This window comes from Mus caroli, unplaced genomic scaffold, assembly GCF_978045245.1.
Source record: "Mus caroli unplaced genomic scaffold, Mus_caroli_1 scaffold_5, whole genome shotgun sequence".
Classification (NCBI taxonomy): domain Eukaryota; kingdom Metazoa; phylum Chordata; class Mammalia; order Rodentia; family Muridae; genus Mus; species Mus caroli.
Window position 1 is genome coordinate 12,190,664 of NW_028227260.1, and position 21,464 is coordinate 12,212,127.

Below are 21,464 nucleotides of genomic sequence, written 5' to 3' on the forward strand. Positions count from 1 at the left end.
GTTAATATTGTCAATTTGACAAAATCTACAATCACTTAGGAGACAAACCTCTAAGCATGTCTATTAGGAAGTTTCCCCTTAGTTCTTGACATGCCCTATGGCCAGCTGTTGCTCTGATGGGCTGTAATATCCAACTGTGAGTCAAAATATACCATTTCTTTCATAAGTTGTCCCTGTCAAATACTTTGCTACAACAACTAGAAAATTGAATAATACAGTTAGGTTTAGCCTGGTCCAAGAACAGAACCCTCCTTGGATCTGAAGAGGCTCTAGATCAGAAATCAGGCAAAAGCGTCAGTAAGAGGCTGAGAGGTAAGGAAGAGGGTAGGTAGATGAGATCAAATAGCTGTCCCCTCATTCTGTAAAGAACTCCCAGTTCTCACCTTTTTTTTTTTTTTTTGGGTTAAATCATTAGCAGAGAGACAATACACAAAGAGTAAGGCAAACAGAATGGGCCATCTAAACAGTATCCATCATCAAACCAGTTCCCACAAAGAAAGAGACAACCTTGGCGAGACATATAAATATGCATTTGAGTATATGTATACACATATACAAATATAATATAAAATTAACAAGCTGTGCTCTCCATTCTCAGTCTCAAAATATAATTTTCAGCAACTTTAAATATTGGCTACTTCAGCACCCCCAAGGACTATGCTATATAAAACAGGAGGTATTTTCTTACTATGTAGGACATTCAGGGTCTGGCAGCTCTCCTGAAAATTTCAACGTGCCAGGTACTGCTTAAAGTACTCCGTATACATTAAACTGTGGGAAACATTCACCAGCTGGTATGATGAGTTTGTCCTATGGCAGCCAGGGGCTCAGAACCCAAGCCCATTAAACATTTAAATGTCACTGCTCTTTTATTTTATACCAAAAGATCTCTCTACCTCCCAAGTCTCATCATGGAAGCCACAATTCTGACAGAAAGGGAGACACTGAGATCAAAGCCAGGGAGACTTACATTCCCTTCCTTGTCAAAGTCCGGTGGAAGTAACTTCACGAAGTTGTCAGGAAACACACCTCGTCTGCCATTGAGTTCTCCTTCCCACCAGCCTACATCGATGCAGTCCTAGAAAGAGCACAATAGAAAGTAAGACATGGGCAGCAGAAAGGTATGGTATCCTGTTATAGAAGAGTAGAAGCTCTGTTTGTCTTTCTTTGCTTTGTGGCACTGGGGATGGAACCTAGGGACCTATATGAACTAGGCAAATGTTCTACCTTTCAGGTACATGCCTATGCCAAGGAACCCATTCCTTCAGGGTGCTATCAACGTGACAATTTACTAATTTAGCACGGAATTCAAAGTCAGGAGGGATAATACATGCTACCCACTAGGATTCAAAGCTCAGCTGGCATTTCAGATGCCCTGAAGCTAATCCTCCTTTTGTTTGTTTTTAACTTCATTTTATATGTTTGTTTTTGGAGACTGGATCTCATGGAATTCACACAAGTCTTGAATTAGTGATCCTCTTGACCCTACCTTATGAGTGCCAGGGTCTCAGGTGTGTGTGAGCCACCATGTCCAGCTTAAAGTTGCCTTTTTATTTCCTTAAAGATGAGAGATTGCATTTTTTTCATTTCAATTTTACTGAAACAACAGCATTTCACTAATTGCAAAGGTGGCTTAGAAAACACCACATGCACAAACATCCTCTTTGATAGACTGCCACAATGCTTGTCAAACTTAAAAAGGGCTTAGAGACAGCCACCAAGAATAAGAAGAAAAATGTTACATTTTACTCAAGTTCATTAGCATACAGGTCTCCTTCACCTTCTTTTATATCAATAGGGCACAGTTGTGTCTATAACCTATTCACCATAACCTACCTACTCATTCACTTGGATCTCTGGATATCTTCTCTTCCATCCACCCATTAAATGCTTCTTCAATAGCTATTTGGTGCTGTACACTGTACAAGTGGCTGTGTAGAGGGCACTGAGCAAGACTTGTAAGACTTCACCTTTTTCAGGCTTCTACCCTGAAAACCCTAGGCATGCAACCTCAGGCCATAGAACCACTCCCCCAGTTTTTCTTTTTTGCAAATCATTGGAAGTAAACTCCTCTAGATCCTTTGAGTACAATATCCATTTTGCAATCTAAACCAAGACTCAGCCTACAGCAAAGCCCCCCTATTGCTTTCCAGTGAATGTACAACATATATACCACTGTCAAATAAGTATAATCCCCTTGAATTAAAATAAAACTGCAAATGTCTAGCTGAACCAAAAGTGAATGAACATTTTTCAGAAAGTGCTGGCAACACAGACCTTTAAAATTTATACTCAAAGTAAGATGATCGTCAAGAAAGAGAGGGAATCCTGCTCAGGGGCTGTGGAGTTACTCCATCATCTTCTAAAACAGAGACAGAGACAAGGACAGGAAGGCCTGAGAACTACAGGCATGGATTTGTGGTTCATATGCATTTTGCTAGAGTGGATGTTCCAACAAGATGGGCTACACATCATATTTTTTCACCTTTATGCTCCTTAGCCCCTTGCACAATGGTCTCCCGTGATAAATATGCACTTTGATGAAGACTCTAACTCAGATCTGTAATCTCTTGCATTGCAGTCTACTGTTTAGATTATGCAGACAGTTTGGACTAACCCCACTGCAAGGAGCCATCATCATCTTCCCCTCCCTTGTGATATTGATCTCAAGGGAGAAGTCTCCCTTTGAAAGACAATGCAGATTTTGAAGATCATCTTGACCTGACCAACACCAGAGAACACATATACAAGAAGCACCAAGTTCAGATTTACCCAGAGCAAAGCAAGGGTTCAAAACACTTCCAACAAGAGAGAGTGCTGATCTTTCTGGAAAATTAAATAAGTCCAGGTAAATAGTTTGGTTCTGTCCCTTGTTATGTCACCCTTTAAACAATCTAGCATCAATCCCCAAAGAAGAGAATGTGGTAGCATGGCTTGATGGCTTCTGAGGACGTTATAAATGTTATCAGTGATACCAGAAAACTTTACAAAGTAGGCAAGGGGGTGGAATGTCTTTATCATGAATCAATCCTTAGAAATGAAATCTTTAGGCAGGCAAATATGATAACTATCTTCTTTTCCCTAACACTTGGCTCTGTATTAATTCGCACTTCACCATACTCCATTCAACAGGTATCTATTAAGTGCAAAAGCACATTAAAATTCTGTAGGTACTAAACTTTGAACATGCAGTCTCATGATACCTATTCCCAGAGCCTAGAGATGCTTGTGGAAAGCAGACACACAGTATCCTAAAGTGGAGTTTGGTAATGGTTCTTAACCATACGCTCTGGGATGAAAAAACAAAAACAAAACCAGGATCCATTATCAGCTCTTCAAGTCATCTCACATCTTTGCATGTGAGGAGGGTTTGCTTACATCAGGACTTTCCTTGTCTTTCATTTTGGCTCATCTGATACTGAATCATATCCATCAAAGACATGCAAATATTGATTAGTGCTACATTTCTTTCAAAGTTCCTAAATGGTATGAAACCATTTTTCACTTCAGCTTCCTTGTGTGAGGAAAAAAAATGTCATACACAAGAGCCTATCCAGCATCACTTGAGACCTCAAGCATCTCTATGTGGGGGAAACCAGTGCATAACAATGACATGTTTATCATGTCTTCCAGAAGTAAGGGGTTCAGTGGCTTCAGTGGGTTATCTAAACTCTGCTCCTAAAGGAAAATGCTAGCATATAATTATCATGTAATATAAAGCAAGTGCCAGAGAGTGCAAAGGACAGACACAATGTGTCTATTGTTCTGATGAGTATAAGAAAAAACACAAGGTCCATGGATGAGATCAGCAGAGACACAAAAGAAAACTGCCAGGGTGGCTGGGGATGAAGGAGAGCCAAGGAAGGAGGCTACCACAGAACACGCACCAGGCACAGGGTCAGATATACAGAGTGGGTTATCGATTTACAGACAACCAAAACATGTTCCTGTAGCAATGAAGCTAACTTATAAGGATCTGGGGGGGGGGGACTGATGGCAAAGTGACAAGTAAAAATAAGTCCTTTGCCATACAGCAGATAAAAGAACTAGGATTTTGATGGCAGTGATGAAGAGAGAATTATTCATATGAGGACTGTACTTCCAGAAGTATAAAACAGCAGAGAATTTTATTTATTTGAGGACCTAAAATGTACAAGATAGGAGAGTCATTGAGGAGTAAGAGAAAACCCGTCTAGTTATCATGGGACTCTCCAGCTTGGGAGCCTCACGGGAGAAGCAGACACAGCGAACCCAAACATCAAGGAGACACTGTCCTGGAGGTTTGGCTAGATTTAAAAATAAGCAGGAAGCTGGGAAGCCTTGGGGAGGGGATGGGGGTGGGGTGCAGTGAGTAGTGAGGCCATGAGAAGGTTAATGGCTGGATCACTGAGTGTGAAGACACAGAAGCAAGAGAGCAGGGAGCTGATCACAGCAGTGAACATCCAAGAACTGGAGCTGAGTGCACAGACCAGAATCTACAGTAGTCATCTGAGAGCAGAGTCAATGTGATTCGTAGTAGTGACAGGGACAGAATAGAGAAATGGGTAGTCAACAACTTAAAAGTCCAGAACATCTTCAGGGTGAAAGTGATTATGTCCTCAAAGCAGGAACCTAGTGAAGTTAGGAATACAGGCAGTAGCTGACCACTGAGGAAAGAGACAATGTGACCAAAATACTGTAATTTCTTTCCAAACCCAAGGCACTACTAATCATGGAAACAGACATAGACCAAGATGCCAGTCACTCTAGCAGATTTTCAGTGTCTAAGGAGGAGAAAGGGCAGCACAGGCTTGTGGATGCAGCAGATGGCAGAGGATAAAGCACGGCCACTATCAAGTAGGGCCCACCTGTGCATCCCAGTATAGCTCTGAACGCAGTCCAATGTATTTGTATGTGACAGTGTCATGTCACCATGTCAAAAGGTTGGTCCCACCGGAGAGATAAAAGCTCCTGGAAAAATGATGTTCAGTAATAAGCTCTCACGGCATCAAAGAAGTGGCAGGGAGAACTGAAGCCTTAGGAAGAGAATGAAAAGATATTCTATTTCTGACAAAGAATGCTCACTCTTCCATGATCAAGCCCTCAACAAAATGTCAAAAATGGTTTGTCTATTTCTCATAGCCAGGCAGATTATCCACTAGAATAGGGTATTCTTCATGAAATGCAAATGCTGACTTTTCTTATAGGAACCACAGGACTGAGTCTTGGCAATTGTTACAGCCTAGTGCTATGCTTTGGGTTAGCTGCATAACACAAATAAGGAAGACATGCTAGCACACAAACTTGCCATGCCCTCTTTTGTCTGATATGTTTTTAAAATTTTGAATTAAAATAGGATTCTATCGCTTTCCCCTTCCCCTTCTCTCTCCAGCTCATCCTTGGGTGTTTTAAATGGAACAAGAGAGAAGAAGAGAGTAAATAAGCTATGTGGTACAATCAGAGCTCTCTAGATCTATTTCTTGTTACATAAGATCTTTGTAAAGTCCAGTGCACCAATGGTTGTTGTAATCATTACTGCAATTGTATAGGCTGGCCTAAAGAGCTAAGGGATAAAGCGGCCATAACACTCCTTGAGACAAGGTCTTACATGGTCCAGGTTAGCTGCAAACTTAGTATGTAGCTGAGGACGACCTTTTGATCCTTCAGCTTCAAACTCCCAAGTGGTAGGATTGCAGGTTTGCACTACACCACCTGCTATACATGAAACTGGGGATTGAATCCACAGCTCTGTGAACAATTAGGTAAATGCTCTACCACCGGAGCTGCGATCCCAGCACAAGGACATGTCTTAATTAAACCCCCCATGCTATTTATTACCTTGTGAAGCCCTGCCACTCACACCATTTCTGAGCACTGATACACCACTCTTACTCCCTTCTTCCCAGGACGAACTACTTCTAGACCCTGGCAAGAGCTCATTCTTGGAAAGGGGACAAAGGGATGCAAGCCAAGGCCCTAGGGTGTGTCTGAAGGAGGAAGCTATACCCAGACTTTAATATCATGCCTCAGTATGTTCAGTGATGCCAGCACAGCCCCAGGGAACCTGGATGAAGCACTTTAGTGCTCCACATAGCTATTGTGCCAGGGACCAGCTGAGAGCATCAGAGACAACCTGTTGCCATAGTGAGGTCCATCTGAGCAGGAAGTAGAAACGAGACTTGATATATTTACTTTGGGCTAGTTGGTCTCTTCGAACGTTGAAAAAAGACAAATTTGCAGCCTGGCTTGTAATCTGATTAAAAGAATATACTATGATCTCATCTTGAGCACCTTTGTTTAAAGTGCAAAGGGATCTTATCAGACAGCTGGCTCTCAAATCTGGCTGCACACTAAAATTATTTGGGAATTTAAGTGCCCAAGGCCTAGGCTAAACCCCACATCAATTACATCATAACTTGGAATAGGAGAATGCCAAAAAAAAAAAAAAAATCTGTGCTTTATAAAAAGCTCCTGGGGAATTCCAAAGGTAAGTAGAGAAGTGGCTTTCTTGTTTGGGGATTTTTTAAAAAAATATCAATTCATATTTTAAAATTCTGGGGCAAGTTTGAGATCTAGGACTTTAAAGAGTTTCCCAGATTGCTTGACTGCTGCTATTTTGTGGACATACATTGAGTTCTCAAAATGGGTAAACTTTTTCTTTCTTTCCTTCTTTCTTTCTTTCTTTCTTTCTTTCTTTCTTTTCTTTTCTTTTCTTTTTTTTTTTTTTAAGAAAAGATCCATCTTCACACTACATCCACCAAAAACCCAATAGGGTTTTTGCTATGGGTTTCTGCTCTGGCTAAATGGATAAACAGGTGGATGGCCTAAACTTTCTTTAAAATGTTTTTTTCTATACCTCTCAACTGTCATTTTGTTAAAAATGTAAGTCATTAATTTTTTGAGACATTTGTACAAGAAGTACTGTATTTATACCATTTCAACCCCTCTTTCTCCCTCTATCTCCTCTTATGCTCCAGCTCCCTCTCAAACTTATGACCTCTTTTTTGAAATTATTATTGCTGTATACATATGTGTACATACATGCACACACCCACACAGCCTACTGGTATATGCGCAATAAAATCCCTACACTGCGTAAAAGTGATCAGGAATATTGTAAGGGCCAGAGGATATGGGTGCCTATTGTTTGATAGTATATATTTGATATAACAAGGAAAGGTGTACCCATAAAATTTCAACAATATGGTTGCCTAGATAACACCTGCACAATGACGACACCAATTAATATGCCTTTGTTGGAAATGTCACCCGGCCTGCTCCTAGATGAAGAGCAACACTGCCTGCTGAGAGCAGGGTCATCAGTTTTCCTCAGGAATGAGTCACCAGTCACCAGTCACCCTGAACACGTGTACACTTCCATTTTCTGACAATGGAAGTGGGATCAAGTTAAATAGAAACAGGATGCTCCCTAAGGGAAGCTTTCCCTATATATTTAGGCTTACTTATCTTTACTTAATTTTAAAGTATCTGAGTTACAGAAAAAACTTAAAAATCACCCTTGAAAGATATGATCATATTTTCTCAGAGATTATAAAGGTATTGTTTGAGTTCAAAGGGAAATACACAGCTTAGAAAATCATATGTCAATCCCCCAAATGCAAAGGTAAGAATGGATTCACCACCTTGTCCTAAGCAAAGAGAAGACCTACTGTAATCAAGCCTGCCTAGCGGTCAGCTGACTCCCTACCACCAACTTTCTAGAAATTATCCAGCATGGTGACTTTTGTGAGCATCTCGGGTGACTGAGTAATGATTTGAGGGGAAACCGAGTGTTGACCAGTTTCAGCAAGGCTGTCAAGTGAGCCTCAGAGTGCCCGCGGAGAGCCTCACACTCTTGGTTCACTCACAAAAAAGAATTGTTGTGGAAGATTTACTAATGAGTGTCTTGTGCATGGAGCGTGGAAGAGGGCTGCATATACACCCCGTGGAAGCTGAAGCCCAGGAGCAACCTGCTCTGCTTCCGTCTGTTAACTCCTCCCCAAGAGATGCAATTATGCTGTATGGCAGAGACTGTTGCTCAGAATCACCTGACCCCAGAAGCCAGCTACTAAAGTAAGCGCATCCACAGCAGGGTTCATGAGATAGCAAGGAGGAAAGAGGACTACCTGCTGGCTCCATGTTGGAAGAAACACTTGCAGTCCAGAGGTAATTGGGGAGGAGGACCCAGAGACACAAGAAAACAGTCCTACTCAGGAAAATGACACAAATCCACTCAGGAAAATGCCCTATTCAAATGGCAACATGCACTAGGTTAAAGAAGCCATTCGTTCTTCTGTGGTTCTAGGAAGCCCATCTACTCCTAAAAACTCCTGGCCTTTTTAGGCAATGATTTATATACTTTTCTATGCTACTGACTGAATTTTTTCCTTAAACATATTGTATAACCAAATGAATAGCAAATAAAATCAGGATGAACCTTTGCATGTGCTGGTGTCTGAAAACTGCACTTAGAAATGCTGTAACAGCTATCCCAGCCAAAGCTGCTTCTTTAGTTGGTGGGTTATTTGTGACAACAGGCTCTCAAAGGAGCCTGGCTTTTGTTATCTCCCTAGAAAGAGTATTGAGCTTGATTATGGAGGGACAGTTACGTACTGATCAGCCTGGCCAGTCCAAGCTTGGTTTGAGGATTTGGTAGACTAGGCCCAGGATAGCTGGATTCCTATGTCTGAATTTCCTAGGTTCTCACCTAAATGCTAGAGATGTTCAGCATCCCTGTTTTTTCTACCATGCATGACCAGAACTGTGATATCTCTGATCACTGGTGAGCTCTGGGATGCCTGTGCAGCTCATAGCCCTCCAAGTTCTTGCTTTCTCCAAAGTCTAATGGAGTCTAGCTGTGGTGTGGCCTAGTATAATATTGGGATAAGATCCAAAGAGAGCCTAGATCCAAGATCCGTAAACTTCTAGAATTCTTTTTTTTTTTTTTTTTTTTTTTTTGGTTTTTCGAGACAGGGTTTCTCTGTATAGCCCTGGCTATCCTGGAACTCACTTTGTAGACCAGGCTGGCCTCGAACTCAGAAATCCGCCTGCCTCTGCCTCCCGAGTGCTGGGATTAAAGGCTAGAACTCTTTTAATGCCTCACTTTTCTACAGTGCTGCGTTGAGCAGATTTGAGCCTTCTCCAGAGCTTGCATTACATTTTCTGTTCTCTCTGTCCCATGAGACTGCTGTTCCTTGTTTGGGTTCTGCCCCATGCTATACTTTATAAAACACCACAGGCAAAAAGTCAATTTAATGCTCCCCTTCGCTCCAAGATCATGTCCTAGCATTATATACTGTTCAATGGCTCTAAACAGCCGCTCTGTATTTTGATAAATTTCTGGGTTCTCTACAGCAAGGGAGTAGGTTTATTTAATACCCTTCACTCTGGTGTTGATACAACCAGAAGCTATATTCTTTTTAAAGGATTGGTTCTTTAATTGGAGTGAATTAACTGTATTTGAGGCATAAGAGAGCTCTAAGCTTTATCTTTCTTAATCTGAGCTATTGCAAGGGAGAATTCTATCACAGAGTTCCCTCTTCTATTTTCTAACAAAGAAGGTGAAATACTCTCTAAGATAAAAGCAGAGCCTCTGTTAAACATCTTAATATAAGAAAATAAATGTACCACCCAACGCTTTTCTGGGGATGCACACATAGAAAATGATACTGTATGTGTAACATAAGTGCTAGAGGCCAAAGGCTGGTGGAAGCCATCATCTGGGGCTGGAGGAAGGGAAGTTCCAATCACCTTTGAATGTACCTTGGCAGGCTTAGGTGATCATTTCCTTACCTGTTCTGTTCACAGTACATGGGTTAAGAAATGCTACAGAACTTAACCTTTAGTCTAAGGGCCCCAAGAAATGAAGACAAGAAGCCCAACCCAAATCTCAGTCCCCATAGAACAGTGCTTCTTAACCTTCCTAATGCAGAGACCCTTTAATACAGTTCCTCATTTGTGGTAACCCCCCCCCAGCATAAAATTATTTTCATTGCTACTTCCTGACTCTAATTTTGCTACTGTTATGAATTGTGATGTAAATATCTGTCTTTTCAGATCATTTTAGGTGATCCCTGTGAAGGGTCATCTGATCTCCAAAGGGGTCATGACACACAGGTTGAAAACCACTGCCATAGAGAGACCAGAGCTCCCACATACATATAGAGTCACAGAGCAGAATGAAGAGGGCCTAAGGATTTAAATAGAAGATTATCAAAGGCAGAAGGCCTAAAGGCCTCTGTGATAACAGCTACCTTCCCTCTCTTTCAAAAGGTGCTTCTTCCTGGAGCCATCTAACAGAGGCTGTCCTGCTGGCCCAGCTCCAGGCTCAGTGCTCTTACTGGGCACCTCCTGGGGTTGTTAGGGCTTGGCTCTATAGCTGGAACATAACGGAATGAAAATGAGGACATGGCCATTGCTGGGTATAGTTGAGGAGACGGGTTTATTGTATATATGAGGGAGAAAACATTCAGAGGCATCTGGAAGGGTCCAAACTGAACATGGCCAGCAGACTGAACCGGGCCACAAGAGGAGACAGAGTGGGGAGAGTGAGAGAGGAAGAGAAGGGAGGGGGACAAGAGGGGAACCAGGAGCCAAGAGAGCATAGGGTCAAAATGATGGCGTTATAAAGGAATCAGAAGCTTGGGTTAAGTGAGGTCCAGTCCCTGGGCTGGAAACATTGAGGATATGGGTAGGGTGAGAAGTGCTGGAAAGTGCTACAGGTACAGAGGAACACTTGTCCCAGACTTCTTTGAGACATGACAATGAACAAATAATATATATTATATTAACTTCATCTGAGGAACATACAATCTTAAGTCTTCTCAAAAAAATATTTATGCTTTAGCCTTTTTTTCTGAATAACCATAAAATACCTTCTCTCTCCATGAGGTTGCTTTGAAAGCCAGAGCTCACATGGAAAGGATATGATATGACAGCATCTTTCCCATGTCTTTGTAATCTGACTTTTTTAAGCAGGGAAAGCAATATAAACTGCATGAGAGCATGTGAGTAAGTCTGGAATTATTTTATCACAAAATAAAAAAAAAATCAGTTAGGGGCACTTTCACATTTCTTTCTGCTCCTTTAAACAAAAGCCACTATTTGAACTTACATAACAGTAAGTTTTCACAGACATTCTTCATTTTCTCTTTGCTTGGTAGTTTACACGGAGATGACTGCTCTACGGTCAATCTCCAAAGCGACTTCCATTGGCATCTGTGCTTCCTTTACAATACACACCTAAGTGCAGTTTACTTCTCAAGGACACGCACCCTGGAGCTGAGGTTTCACTCTCATTTATAGTTAGAGAAATGCATGGCCTCTACACTCAAAAGCACATCTTTCTTCCATTAAAAGGACGGCGGACGTGACAGAAAATCATTTTGCCACATTGATAAAGACAGTGCCTTTCCCACAGCACCTTCTCTTACGTTTTGAGAGATTTTCTTAGCTGCTCCATCATCTTGAGGACATGAAAAGAGGATGGTAGATTGGAAAGAGGTGTTTATACTCCTTGTGCAGGGAAAGCCGGGGAAGGAATAGGATAAATGGCACGCTCACCCTGGAGGTCAGAACCACCGGGACAGCTGTGGGAGCCAGTAGGAAAGTCCTGCCTTCTGTTAGCATTCTCCACTGGGATCAATCTGCATTTCTTTTAGGAAGATTCTTTTTTTTTCCTTCCCCACTTGGAAAGCTTATTTGGTGGCCTAAATTACTGTGCACAGCCTTTTTATCTATACTTAGATGATTTAGCCAGTGCGGTGGGTGAAAATTATAGATCTTAGGCTGAACTCCAGCTCTCTGCTGGGTCTCCCTTTATCCAGAGGATTGTGACAACATCTGCCACTCACCATGAGGGAGAAAGGGCACAGGGACAGGGGCAATGTAAGAGATTCATGACTTTATACTACAAAGGAATTTCAGGAACACTTGGGATAAAACCAAGGCATTAGAATGTATGCAATTGGCCAGAGACTAGAACAACACTGTGACTCTGACGCCTATGTAGTCAAACCAGACCCACTTAACAATGTCTTGGAAGAAGCAAAAATTTCAATTTTGCTGACATCCAATTTAACATTGTTTTTGTATGTGTAGACGGCCTAACAACTCTCCTACACGTTCATGAATAACTATGTTTTGCATTTCACGTGTAGATTTATCATCTATTTTGAATGAAAGTTTGCATAGCATGTTGGGTTTAGATTAAAGTTCATGTTTTACTCATGCCAACACCATTTTTTTGAAAATATTTAAAATTTAAAAAGTATGCAGCATGTGTGTGTGTGTGTGTGTGTGTGTGTGTGTGTGTGTGTGTGTGTGCATGTGTGTACACAGCATGCCACTACACAGATGTGGAAGTCAGAGGACAACTTCAAGAGCTGGTTCTCTGCTTCCACCATGTGGGTCCCCCAGGATGAGACTCAGGCTGTTAGGCTTAGAGGCAAGTGCCTTTATCCACTGAGCCACCTTTCTAGATCAAGATTTAAACTCTTAAAAGTATCTTTGCATTTCTGCCGAAAATTAATTAGTTGGATTTTCATGGATCTTCTTCCAGATACTCTTTCAGAGGTCAGCAAATTACAGCCGACGGGCCAAAAGCTAAGAAGAGCTAAGAACAGTTTTTACATTTTTAAATGTGTTTTTCTTTTAAAAGAAGAATACATTTTCAAGGAATGTGAAAATTACATGATATTCAAATTTCAATGTCCATAACGTGTTATTGGAACTCAACCAAACAGACTCATTTACCTCTACGGCTGCTTTTCCTCTACAGTGTCAGAGTAGCAGTTGCTGAAGAGACTGCATGGCCCACAAAGTCTAAAAATACTTGCTTTCTGGCCTTTTACAGAAGTTTGCCAAGCCCTCGTCTAGGACAGGAGAATCCTTGTAAGAATCCATGCAGAATCCCAGGGGCTCTCTAAATGCCAATATCAGAAATACCAAAAGGGTAGAAGCTTTAAATAGAACCTTGAAAGCCCCGAGGAAAGCAGAAAGGGAATACATTTAATCGCCAGATACTCATTCCACCTAGGGCTCCAAACATAAAAGTCTTAAGTAAAACTCGCCTTAAAAATGATAAATTTTACTTTACTATACCGTTAAGTATAAAATGAGGAAATTGTGAGTGTAAAAGGTATTTATTTTAATGACTTCTTACTTAAATATCTCCATGAGTCATAAACTAAGAAAAAATATTTGTAATATGAAAAAAATGACAACTTAATGGCATGCATATAGAGTATTTTCTAAAAATCAATTGGAAAATGATGCATAAAGATTTCAAGCTCTGTAATAATTTTTAGAGTGCCAAATTAGCAGAGGTTAAAAGATATTAGCAGAGAACAAAAAGAATGGTAATATCCAGGGATGACAAGGAATAGGAAACATTTGCTCACACTCCCGTGGGGAGACTAAATTAGCACCATAGCTTAAATGCCTTCAAAATACACTGATGCAGCATTACATTTAGCAATTTATCATCAGGAAATAATAGCTGCAAACGGTTATATAGCAGTTACTATTGGCCAGGCTTTCTAAGTGCTTTGCCTATTGTGTTAGTCTGTTTTGTACTGATATAATATAATGTCTGACACTGGATAAATGACAAAGAACAGATTTAGTTCTTACAGGCAAGATGGGACACCAAAGACTGAAGGGCTTGCATCTTGCACTGTTATCCTAGGGTAGAAGATGGAAAGGCAAAAAAGGATGGGCAAGAGAAAGGGAGGGGGGCTGAACTCATCCTTTTATCGGGAATCTACTGGGGCAATAATGAATCCATTTCCACAATAATTGCATTAACATAAGCCTGAAGCAGGGCCCTCATACCCTAATCATTTCTTTTAAGTCCTTTCTCTCAATTATTGCACTGGAAATTAAGTTTTGAATGCAGGAACTTGGAGGGATATATTCAAACCACAGTACTCCTCAGTTTAATTCATTTTCTCTTTGTAACACCAGGAGGTAGGGGTTATTATTATTGCCCATGATTTACAGATGGAGAAACCGAGGCAAGGAGAGATAAGCAGCTTATCCAAGGTTGTATTCATCTAGGAGAACATGGCAAGGATAAGGGCAACAAAATGCCTCCGTGGGCCCAGTGGAAGAAAGAACTTGCCCCCAAGCTTGATGACTTGAGTTGGATTCCTGGGACCCACAGGGTAGAAGGAAAGAAATGACTCCGGCAAATTGTCCTCTGACCGCCACACTCACGCTGAGGCAGACTCATGCCTCCCATAGACCAATAATAAGCAAATGCAATTCATTTATTTATTTTAATCAATGCAATTTTGAAAATTAAGAAAGTGATGAGAATAATTATAGCTTGGCCTAGACAGATGGCACAGTATTCAAGAGCAGTTCTCACTCTCGCAGGGGACTGGAGTTCAGTTTCCAGCACCAAACCAGGCAGACCACAAGTAACTGTAACTCGCACTCCAGAGGTTCTAACATCCTTTCTGCCCTCCATGGGTGCGTGTGCATGAACACACACATAGAGAAATAAAATTTAAAACAGAAATAGACAGTAGAGGTGTTTCATGATGTTATTGCAATTTAAGATTAGCACGTTGGAGTATGGCAATCAGACTGAACAAATAATTAGAGGTCTTTTTAGACAGTTTCATATAGCGAAGTAGCGAAGGCATATGAACCTGGGAATTTGTGTAATCCATAAACTCATTTAGCCACTATAAAAAGAAAGGAACTATATTAGGAGCCACCCTAATTTGCGGTGGCGTGGCTTTTTCGCTATCAGTAAATCAAAAGAAGTATCTCCCTGTCCATGTCTTACATGTTCATCTCATTTCTGTCTGAAAGGGCATCTACACAAGCACAGTGCAGAAGGGTTTCTATGAACTGCATCTAGAGAATCAGGATCCTCTGATCCATCCCAGTACCCTATTCACTTTTAAGAGGCAGAGAGATAGCAACAAGCAACGTTCCTTTGGGTTTTTAATGCTTGAGGGATATATACATTGTGACTTACATCTCAGATAAGGGCATACACAGTCTAACAAGATGGGTCATATGTTAGGAAAAATATTCTATGGTATAAACGAACCATTTGCTGAACACTGACGTTTTTCAAATGTGTGCAGATCCAGACGATTGCAGACCTGCACCTAACTTCCTCATTCCCACATAAATCATGTCCTTCTAATGGTGCTGCCAGCATGTCATCTTCTTCAGGGTGGCACCTGCTAATTTACTCTGCACCCATGGACCCTCTTTTAATCCTAGCATTTTAGCTCTGCTAAAAGCCTCGGCAATTCTGAGAGAAAGGGTCAAGGCCAGCAATCTATTTAGTTGAGTGGCTTTTTATACCAAACTAAAGATCTTTCCTCAGATTCCCGGGACTACTTACATCTGCCAAAGCAACCTTACTTCTTGTAGGGAGCAGGGGGTGTGTGTGTGAAAACATCTTCCCTGTAGATAGACATTTCAGTTAATTAATAGGCTAATGAAAATGGATGGAGGAAGGGGAAACTAGGCATTAGGCATTAAAACATTAGAGCATGTCATCATTGAAGGACTCAGAAAGGTCAAGCTCAGAGTCTTTATTGTCATAGTAACAGCAAACAGAGAGCTAAAAGCCCCAGACCTAGAATAAAAGAATGCCACCGAAATACACTGTATATGGGAAGAAAGCAGAAGACAGCAAATGGAGAGTTGCTTGACACACCGAAAGAACTGACATTCGGGAGTGTGGGTGTGGTGCAGTTGGTAGAGTGGTGGCCTAACATTTACAAGGGCCTTGGTTTCATCCGCAGTGCCATGTGAAGCAAAGCTAATGCCTTATAATCCCAGCATTTGGGAGGTAGTAAAAGGAGTACCAAGGTCAACCTTGCCTACATAATGAGTTTGATGTGAGCCTAGGCTACATGAGACCCTGTCTTAAATAATATCTCATAACTAGCACTGGATGTTTGATTTGCTAGCCTCTGGTATTGACCAGGGGCATTGTTATACTCAATTCTCTGTGTGTGTGTCTCTGGGTCTCTCTCTCTCTCTCTCTCTCTGTATATCCTTCTATCTGTATGTTTTAGAAGAAACATAGTAATGTGTATGTGTGCTGAAGCTTCTACAGTAATAGGTTTCCATATGTCTTTTTTTTAAGGCCTTTGGAATTATTTATCCATAGGTGTAGAAGTTAGACGTGGTTCCTACTTCCAGCCCCAGGCTCCCAGAAATAAAACTCAGATTCAAAATATATTTACAAATTTCTTGGCCACATAGCTAGGCTCTTCTCTGAACATATCATAACTTAATATAACCCATTTACTCTAATCTAATTCTACCATGTGACTGGTTACCCACAGGTACCATGTGTCCATCCCATCACTTCTTGGGTGAATTTCCCCATGCCCGGCACTATCCCAGAATCCTTTCTGCCTCCTGGATGTCCCATCTCCTATTTCCTGACTAAACCACAGGCCGTATTTATTTATTATTGACAGGTGCCACATCCATACACACAGAAGATATTCTCTTCATCACAAGGGAAAGTGCATCCCACAGCCCCCTTCCCAAGGCTTAGAGATCTTTGTGGAAGAGGAGATGGAAAGAGTGCAAGATTGTGAGGTGATGGGTGGCTGTAAGGAAACGGTATCTTTTGGACACAGCATATCAGCTGTGCACATGAACTCACAGCAGCAGAAATAGTGTGTACAAAACCTATGCAAGCCCAAACCAGACCAAATTGCAGCAAAGAGAAGTTTCATGCATAATCGCCCCCCCCCCACTCCAAGCCGTGGGACTACTAGCAATTGTCAGCAACTAGAAGAGGGAGAGACAGCTTTCTTTGAGAGTGTAGCTCTTGCTATGCCTCTCTGGTAAACTTCCATATATCAGAGAAGATTTAGATATTACAAAATTAGGATTGAGGGATTTTAGAACATGATACAAATGGGAGGAAAGTGAATTAGGGAAGGGTTGTTGGAGTAAATATGATCAAAACATGTATTAAACTCTCAACGAATGAATAAAAATATCTTCTAAATAATTGACATTAGCCCTGAATGGCTCATCCTTTCTTTTTGACTGGCTAGCTGGAGAGTGATAGATTCTAGTATGTCAGAAACATGGCAATATCATGGTAATATTGCTGTTCTAATTAGTAATAATAATACCATTAATTAAAAAGGAAACTCCAGATGCTAGCTCTGGCTATCAGGCAACACTGGTTGCTTCTCAGTGAGTGGATTATAGTTTTCCCTAGGACTGGCTGAGCTGCACCGACTACAAACATCTGACAACCCCACAGGAAATAAACTCTGTCCAGAGTTACCACCCCATCTGATCCCCATATCCCAAGATCATTTGACAGGGAGTCAGAAGACATGCCTGTCCCAGTTCTTCTGGCAACTTGCTGGGGAGGTTTTTGAAAGAACCATTTCTACGCTTTGAGTCTTTGTTCTTTTGTGACCTGGAAAGGACACTCATCATCCTATGTGACTCTCGTGCCTGCTGTGAGGATGAGGCAAGATGCTGAGCTTTGGATAGACCCCTGAGGAGAAAAGAATAGGGCTGAGAGGTCTGAACTTTTGCTAACGGCTGCCCAGAATCCTGCACTGAGAGGCTGTGGCCCCGCAGGCACATCTAGAAAGTATTAAATGTTCAAGCAAACATTTGCATGAGAAAGAAGGGAGGCATGAAGACACATTAAAGTAGCAATGAAAGAAGCTTGGTGGGTTAGCATTTAATTCTGACTCCAACTTCACAGTATGCTGAGCTCCAAATATTTGGAACTAGGAAAAAAGCAAACCTCCAAGTTTGGAATGTGTGTTCACTTTGGTAACCCTATTGCCTAGTATAACTTCTGACATATCACAAATGTATTTCAGTAAATGAATTAATGAATGAGGGTTGTAAAGGGAAGAAGATAGGGTATAAATTTATTACATTGGTTAAATTAAGTAAAATAAGTACATTAAAATTGCTGCCACTGTTAGGGAAGCAGAAACCGGCCTGAGTAGGGCCACAGGCCTCATCCGGCCGGATCAGCGCCGGGGGTAGCTGGAGCGCAGGGTTGCCTGACACCCGCCAGCTACCCACGACCCCCGCCGCAGGATTTTGGGACTGCTGGTGAGTGGAACACAGCTTCTGCTCCAGTGCAATCACGCGGGACCTGAGACTGCTCTGGTTGGGGAGAGAGAAATCCGGCCTACATAGGGCCACAAGCCCCTTCCGGTCAGAAAAGCACCGGGGCAGCTGGGGCGCAAGGTCGGCTGACACTCGCCAGCTACCCACAACACCCACCACAGGATCTTAAGACTTCTGGTGAGTGGAGCACAGCTTCTGCTCCAATCCAATTGCACGCGGGACCAGAGACTGCATTAGTTAGGGAAGCAGAAACCGGCCTGAGTAGGGCCACAGGCCTCATCCAGCCTGATCAGCGCCGGGGTACCTGGAGCGCAGGGTTGCCTGACACCCGCCAGCTACCCACGACCCCCACCGCAGGATTTTGGGACTGCTGGTGAGTGGAACACAGCTTCTGCTCCAGTGCAATCACGCGGGACCTGAGACTGCTTTGGTTGGGGAGGCAGAAATCCGGCCTACGTAGGGCCACAAGCCTCTTCCGGTCAGAAAAGCACTGGGGTAGCTAGGGCGCAGGGTCGGCTGACAATCGCCAGCTACCCACAACACCCACCACAAGATCTTAAGACTTCTGGTGAGTGGAACACAGCTTCTGCTCCAATCCAATTGCACGCGGGACCAGAGACTGCATTAGTTAGGGAAGCAGAAAACCGGCCTGAGTAGGACCACAGGCCTCTTCCGGCTGGACCAGCACCGGGGTACCGTCAGCTACCCACGACACCCGCCGCAGGATTTTGAGACTGCTGGTGAGAGGAACACAGCTTCTGCTCCAATCTTTAAACAGTGACAACGATAACAACTAACCCCAGAGATTACCAGATGGCAAAAGGTAAACGTAATAATCTTACTAACAGAAACCAAGACCACTCACCATCATCAGAACCCAGCACCCCCACTTCGCCCAGTCCAGGGCACCCCAACACACCGGAAAAGCTAGACACGGATCTAAAAGCATATCTCCTGATGATGGTAGAGGACTTCAAGAAGGACTTTAATAACACACTTAAAGAAATACAGGAGAACACTGCTAAACAGGTAGAAGACATTAAAGAGGAAGCACAAAAATCCCTTAAAGAATTGCAGGAGAACACTGCTAAAGAGTTACAAATCCTTAAAGAAAAACAGGATAACATAATCAAACAGGTAGAAGTCCTTACAGAAAAACAGGAAAACACATCCAAACAGATGATGGAAATGAACAAAACCATACTAGACCTAAAAAGGGAAGTAGACACAATAAAGAAAACCCAAAATGAGGCAACACTGGAGATAGAAACCCTAGGAAAGAAATCTGGAACCATAGATACGAGCATCAGCAACAGAATACAAGAGATGGAAGAGAGAATCTCAGGTGCAGAAGATTCCATAGAGAACATCGGCACAACAATCAAGGAAAATGTAAAATGCAAAAAGATCCTAACTCAAAACATCCAAGAAATACAGGACACAATGAGAAGACCAAACCTACGGATAATAGGAGTGGATGAGAATAAAGATTTTCAACTCAAACGACCAGCTAACATCTTCAACAAAATTATAGAAGAAAACTTCCCAAATCTAAAGAAAGAGATGCCCATGAACATACAAGATGCCTACAGAACTCCAAATAGACTGGACCAGAAAAGAAATACCTCCGGACACATAATAATCAGAACAACAAATGCTCTAAATAAAGATAGAATACTAAAAGCAGTAAGAGAAAAAGGCCAAGTAACATATAAAGGCAAGCCTATCAGAATTACACCAGATTTTTCACCAGAGACTATGAAAGCCAGAAGATCCTGGACGGATGTTATACAGACACTAAAAGAACACAAATTCCAGCCCAGGCTACTATACCCAGCCAAACTCTCAATTAACATAGATGGAGAAACCAAAGTATTCCACGACAAAACCAAATTCACACATTATCTCTCCACGAATCCAGCCCTTCAAAGGATAATAACAGAAAAAAAGCAATACAAGGACTGGAACCACGCCCTAGAAACAACAAGAAGGTAATCCCTCAACAAACCTAAAAGAAGACAGCCACAAGAACAAAATGCCAACTTTAACAACAAAAATAACAGGAAACAACAATTACTTTTCCTTAATATCTCTTAATATCAATGGACTCAACTCCCCGATAAAAAGACATAGACTAACAAACTGGCTACACAAACAAGACCCAACATTTTGCTGCTTACAGGAAACTCATCTCAGAGAAAAGGATAGAAACGACCTCAGAATGAAAGGCTGGAAAAAATTTTTCCAAGCAAATGGCATGAAGAAACAAGCTGGAGTAGCCATTCTAATATCTGATAAGATTGACTTCCAACCCAAAGTCATTAAAAAAGACAGGGAGGGACACTTCATACTCATCAAAGGTAAAATCCTCCAAGAGGAACTATCAATCCTGAATATCTATGCTCCAAATACAAAGGCAGCCACATTCATTAAAGAAACTTTAGTAAATCTCAAAGCACACATTGCACCTCATACAATAATAGTGGGAGACTTCAACACACCACTTTCACCAATGGACAGATCATGGAAACAGAAACTAAACAGGGACACAGAGAAACTAAGAGAAATTATGAATCAAATGGATCTGGCAGATATCTACAGAACATTCTATCCTAAAACAAAAGGATATACCTTCTTCTCAGCACCTCATGGTACCTTCTCCAAAACTGACCACATAATTGGTCACAAAACAGGCCTCAACAGATACAAAAATATTGAAATTGTCCCATGCATCCTATCAGATCACCATGGACTAAGGCTGATCTTCAATAACAAAATAAATAATAGAAAGCCAACCTTCACGTGGAAACTGAACAACACTCTTCTTAATGATACCTTGGTCAAGGAGGGAATAAAGAAAGAAATTAAGGACTTTTTAGAGTTCAGTGAAAATGAAGCCACAACATACCCAAACTTATGGGACGCAATGAAAGCATTTCTAAGAGGAAAACTCATAGCTCTGAGTGCCTCCAAAAGGAAACTAGAGAGAGCACACATTAGCAGCTTGACAACACACCTAAAAGCACTAGAACAAAAGGAAGCAAATTCACCCAAGAGGAGTAGACGGCAGGAAATAATCAAACTCAGGGGTGAAATCAAGCAAGTGGAAACAAGAAAAACTATTCAAAGAATCAACCAATCAAGGAGCTGGTTCTTTGAGAAAATCAACAAGATAGATAAACCCTTAGCCAGACTCACTAGAGGGCACAGGGAAAGCATCCTAATTAACAAAATCAGAAATGAAAAAGGAGACATAACAACAGATCCTGAAGACATCCAAAACACCATCAGATCCTTCTACCAAAGGCTATACTCAACAAAACTGGAGAACCTGGATGAAATGGAGAAGTTCCTAGACAGATACCAGGTACCAAAGT

The 21,464-nt window shown here is 41.7% G+C and overlaps 1 protein-coding gene across 6 annotated transcripts in view; it reads right to left on the reverse strand.

The window, feature by feature from the left end:
• Positions 1 to 21,464, reverse strand: part of Sh3kbp1 (SH3 domain containing kinase binding protein 1) — a 358,871-nt gene that overhangs the window by 72,664 nt on the left and 264,743 nt on the right. For all 6 annotated transcript variants that reach the window (XM_029473429.2, XM_029473430.2, XM_029473431.2 and 3 more), the window contains one exon: positions 971 to 1,078. In XM_029473429.2, coding sequence (XP_029329289.1) covers positions 971 to 1,078 — 108 coding nt within the window. The remainder of the gene's footprint in view (positions 1 to 970; positions 1,079 to 21,464) is intronic.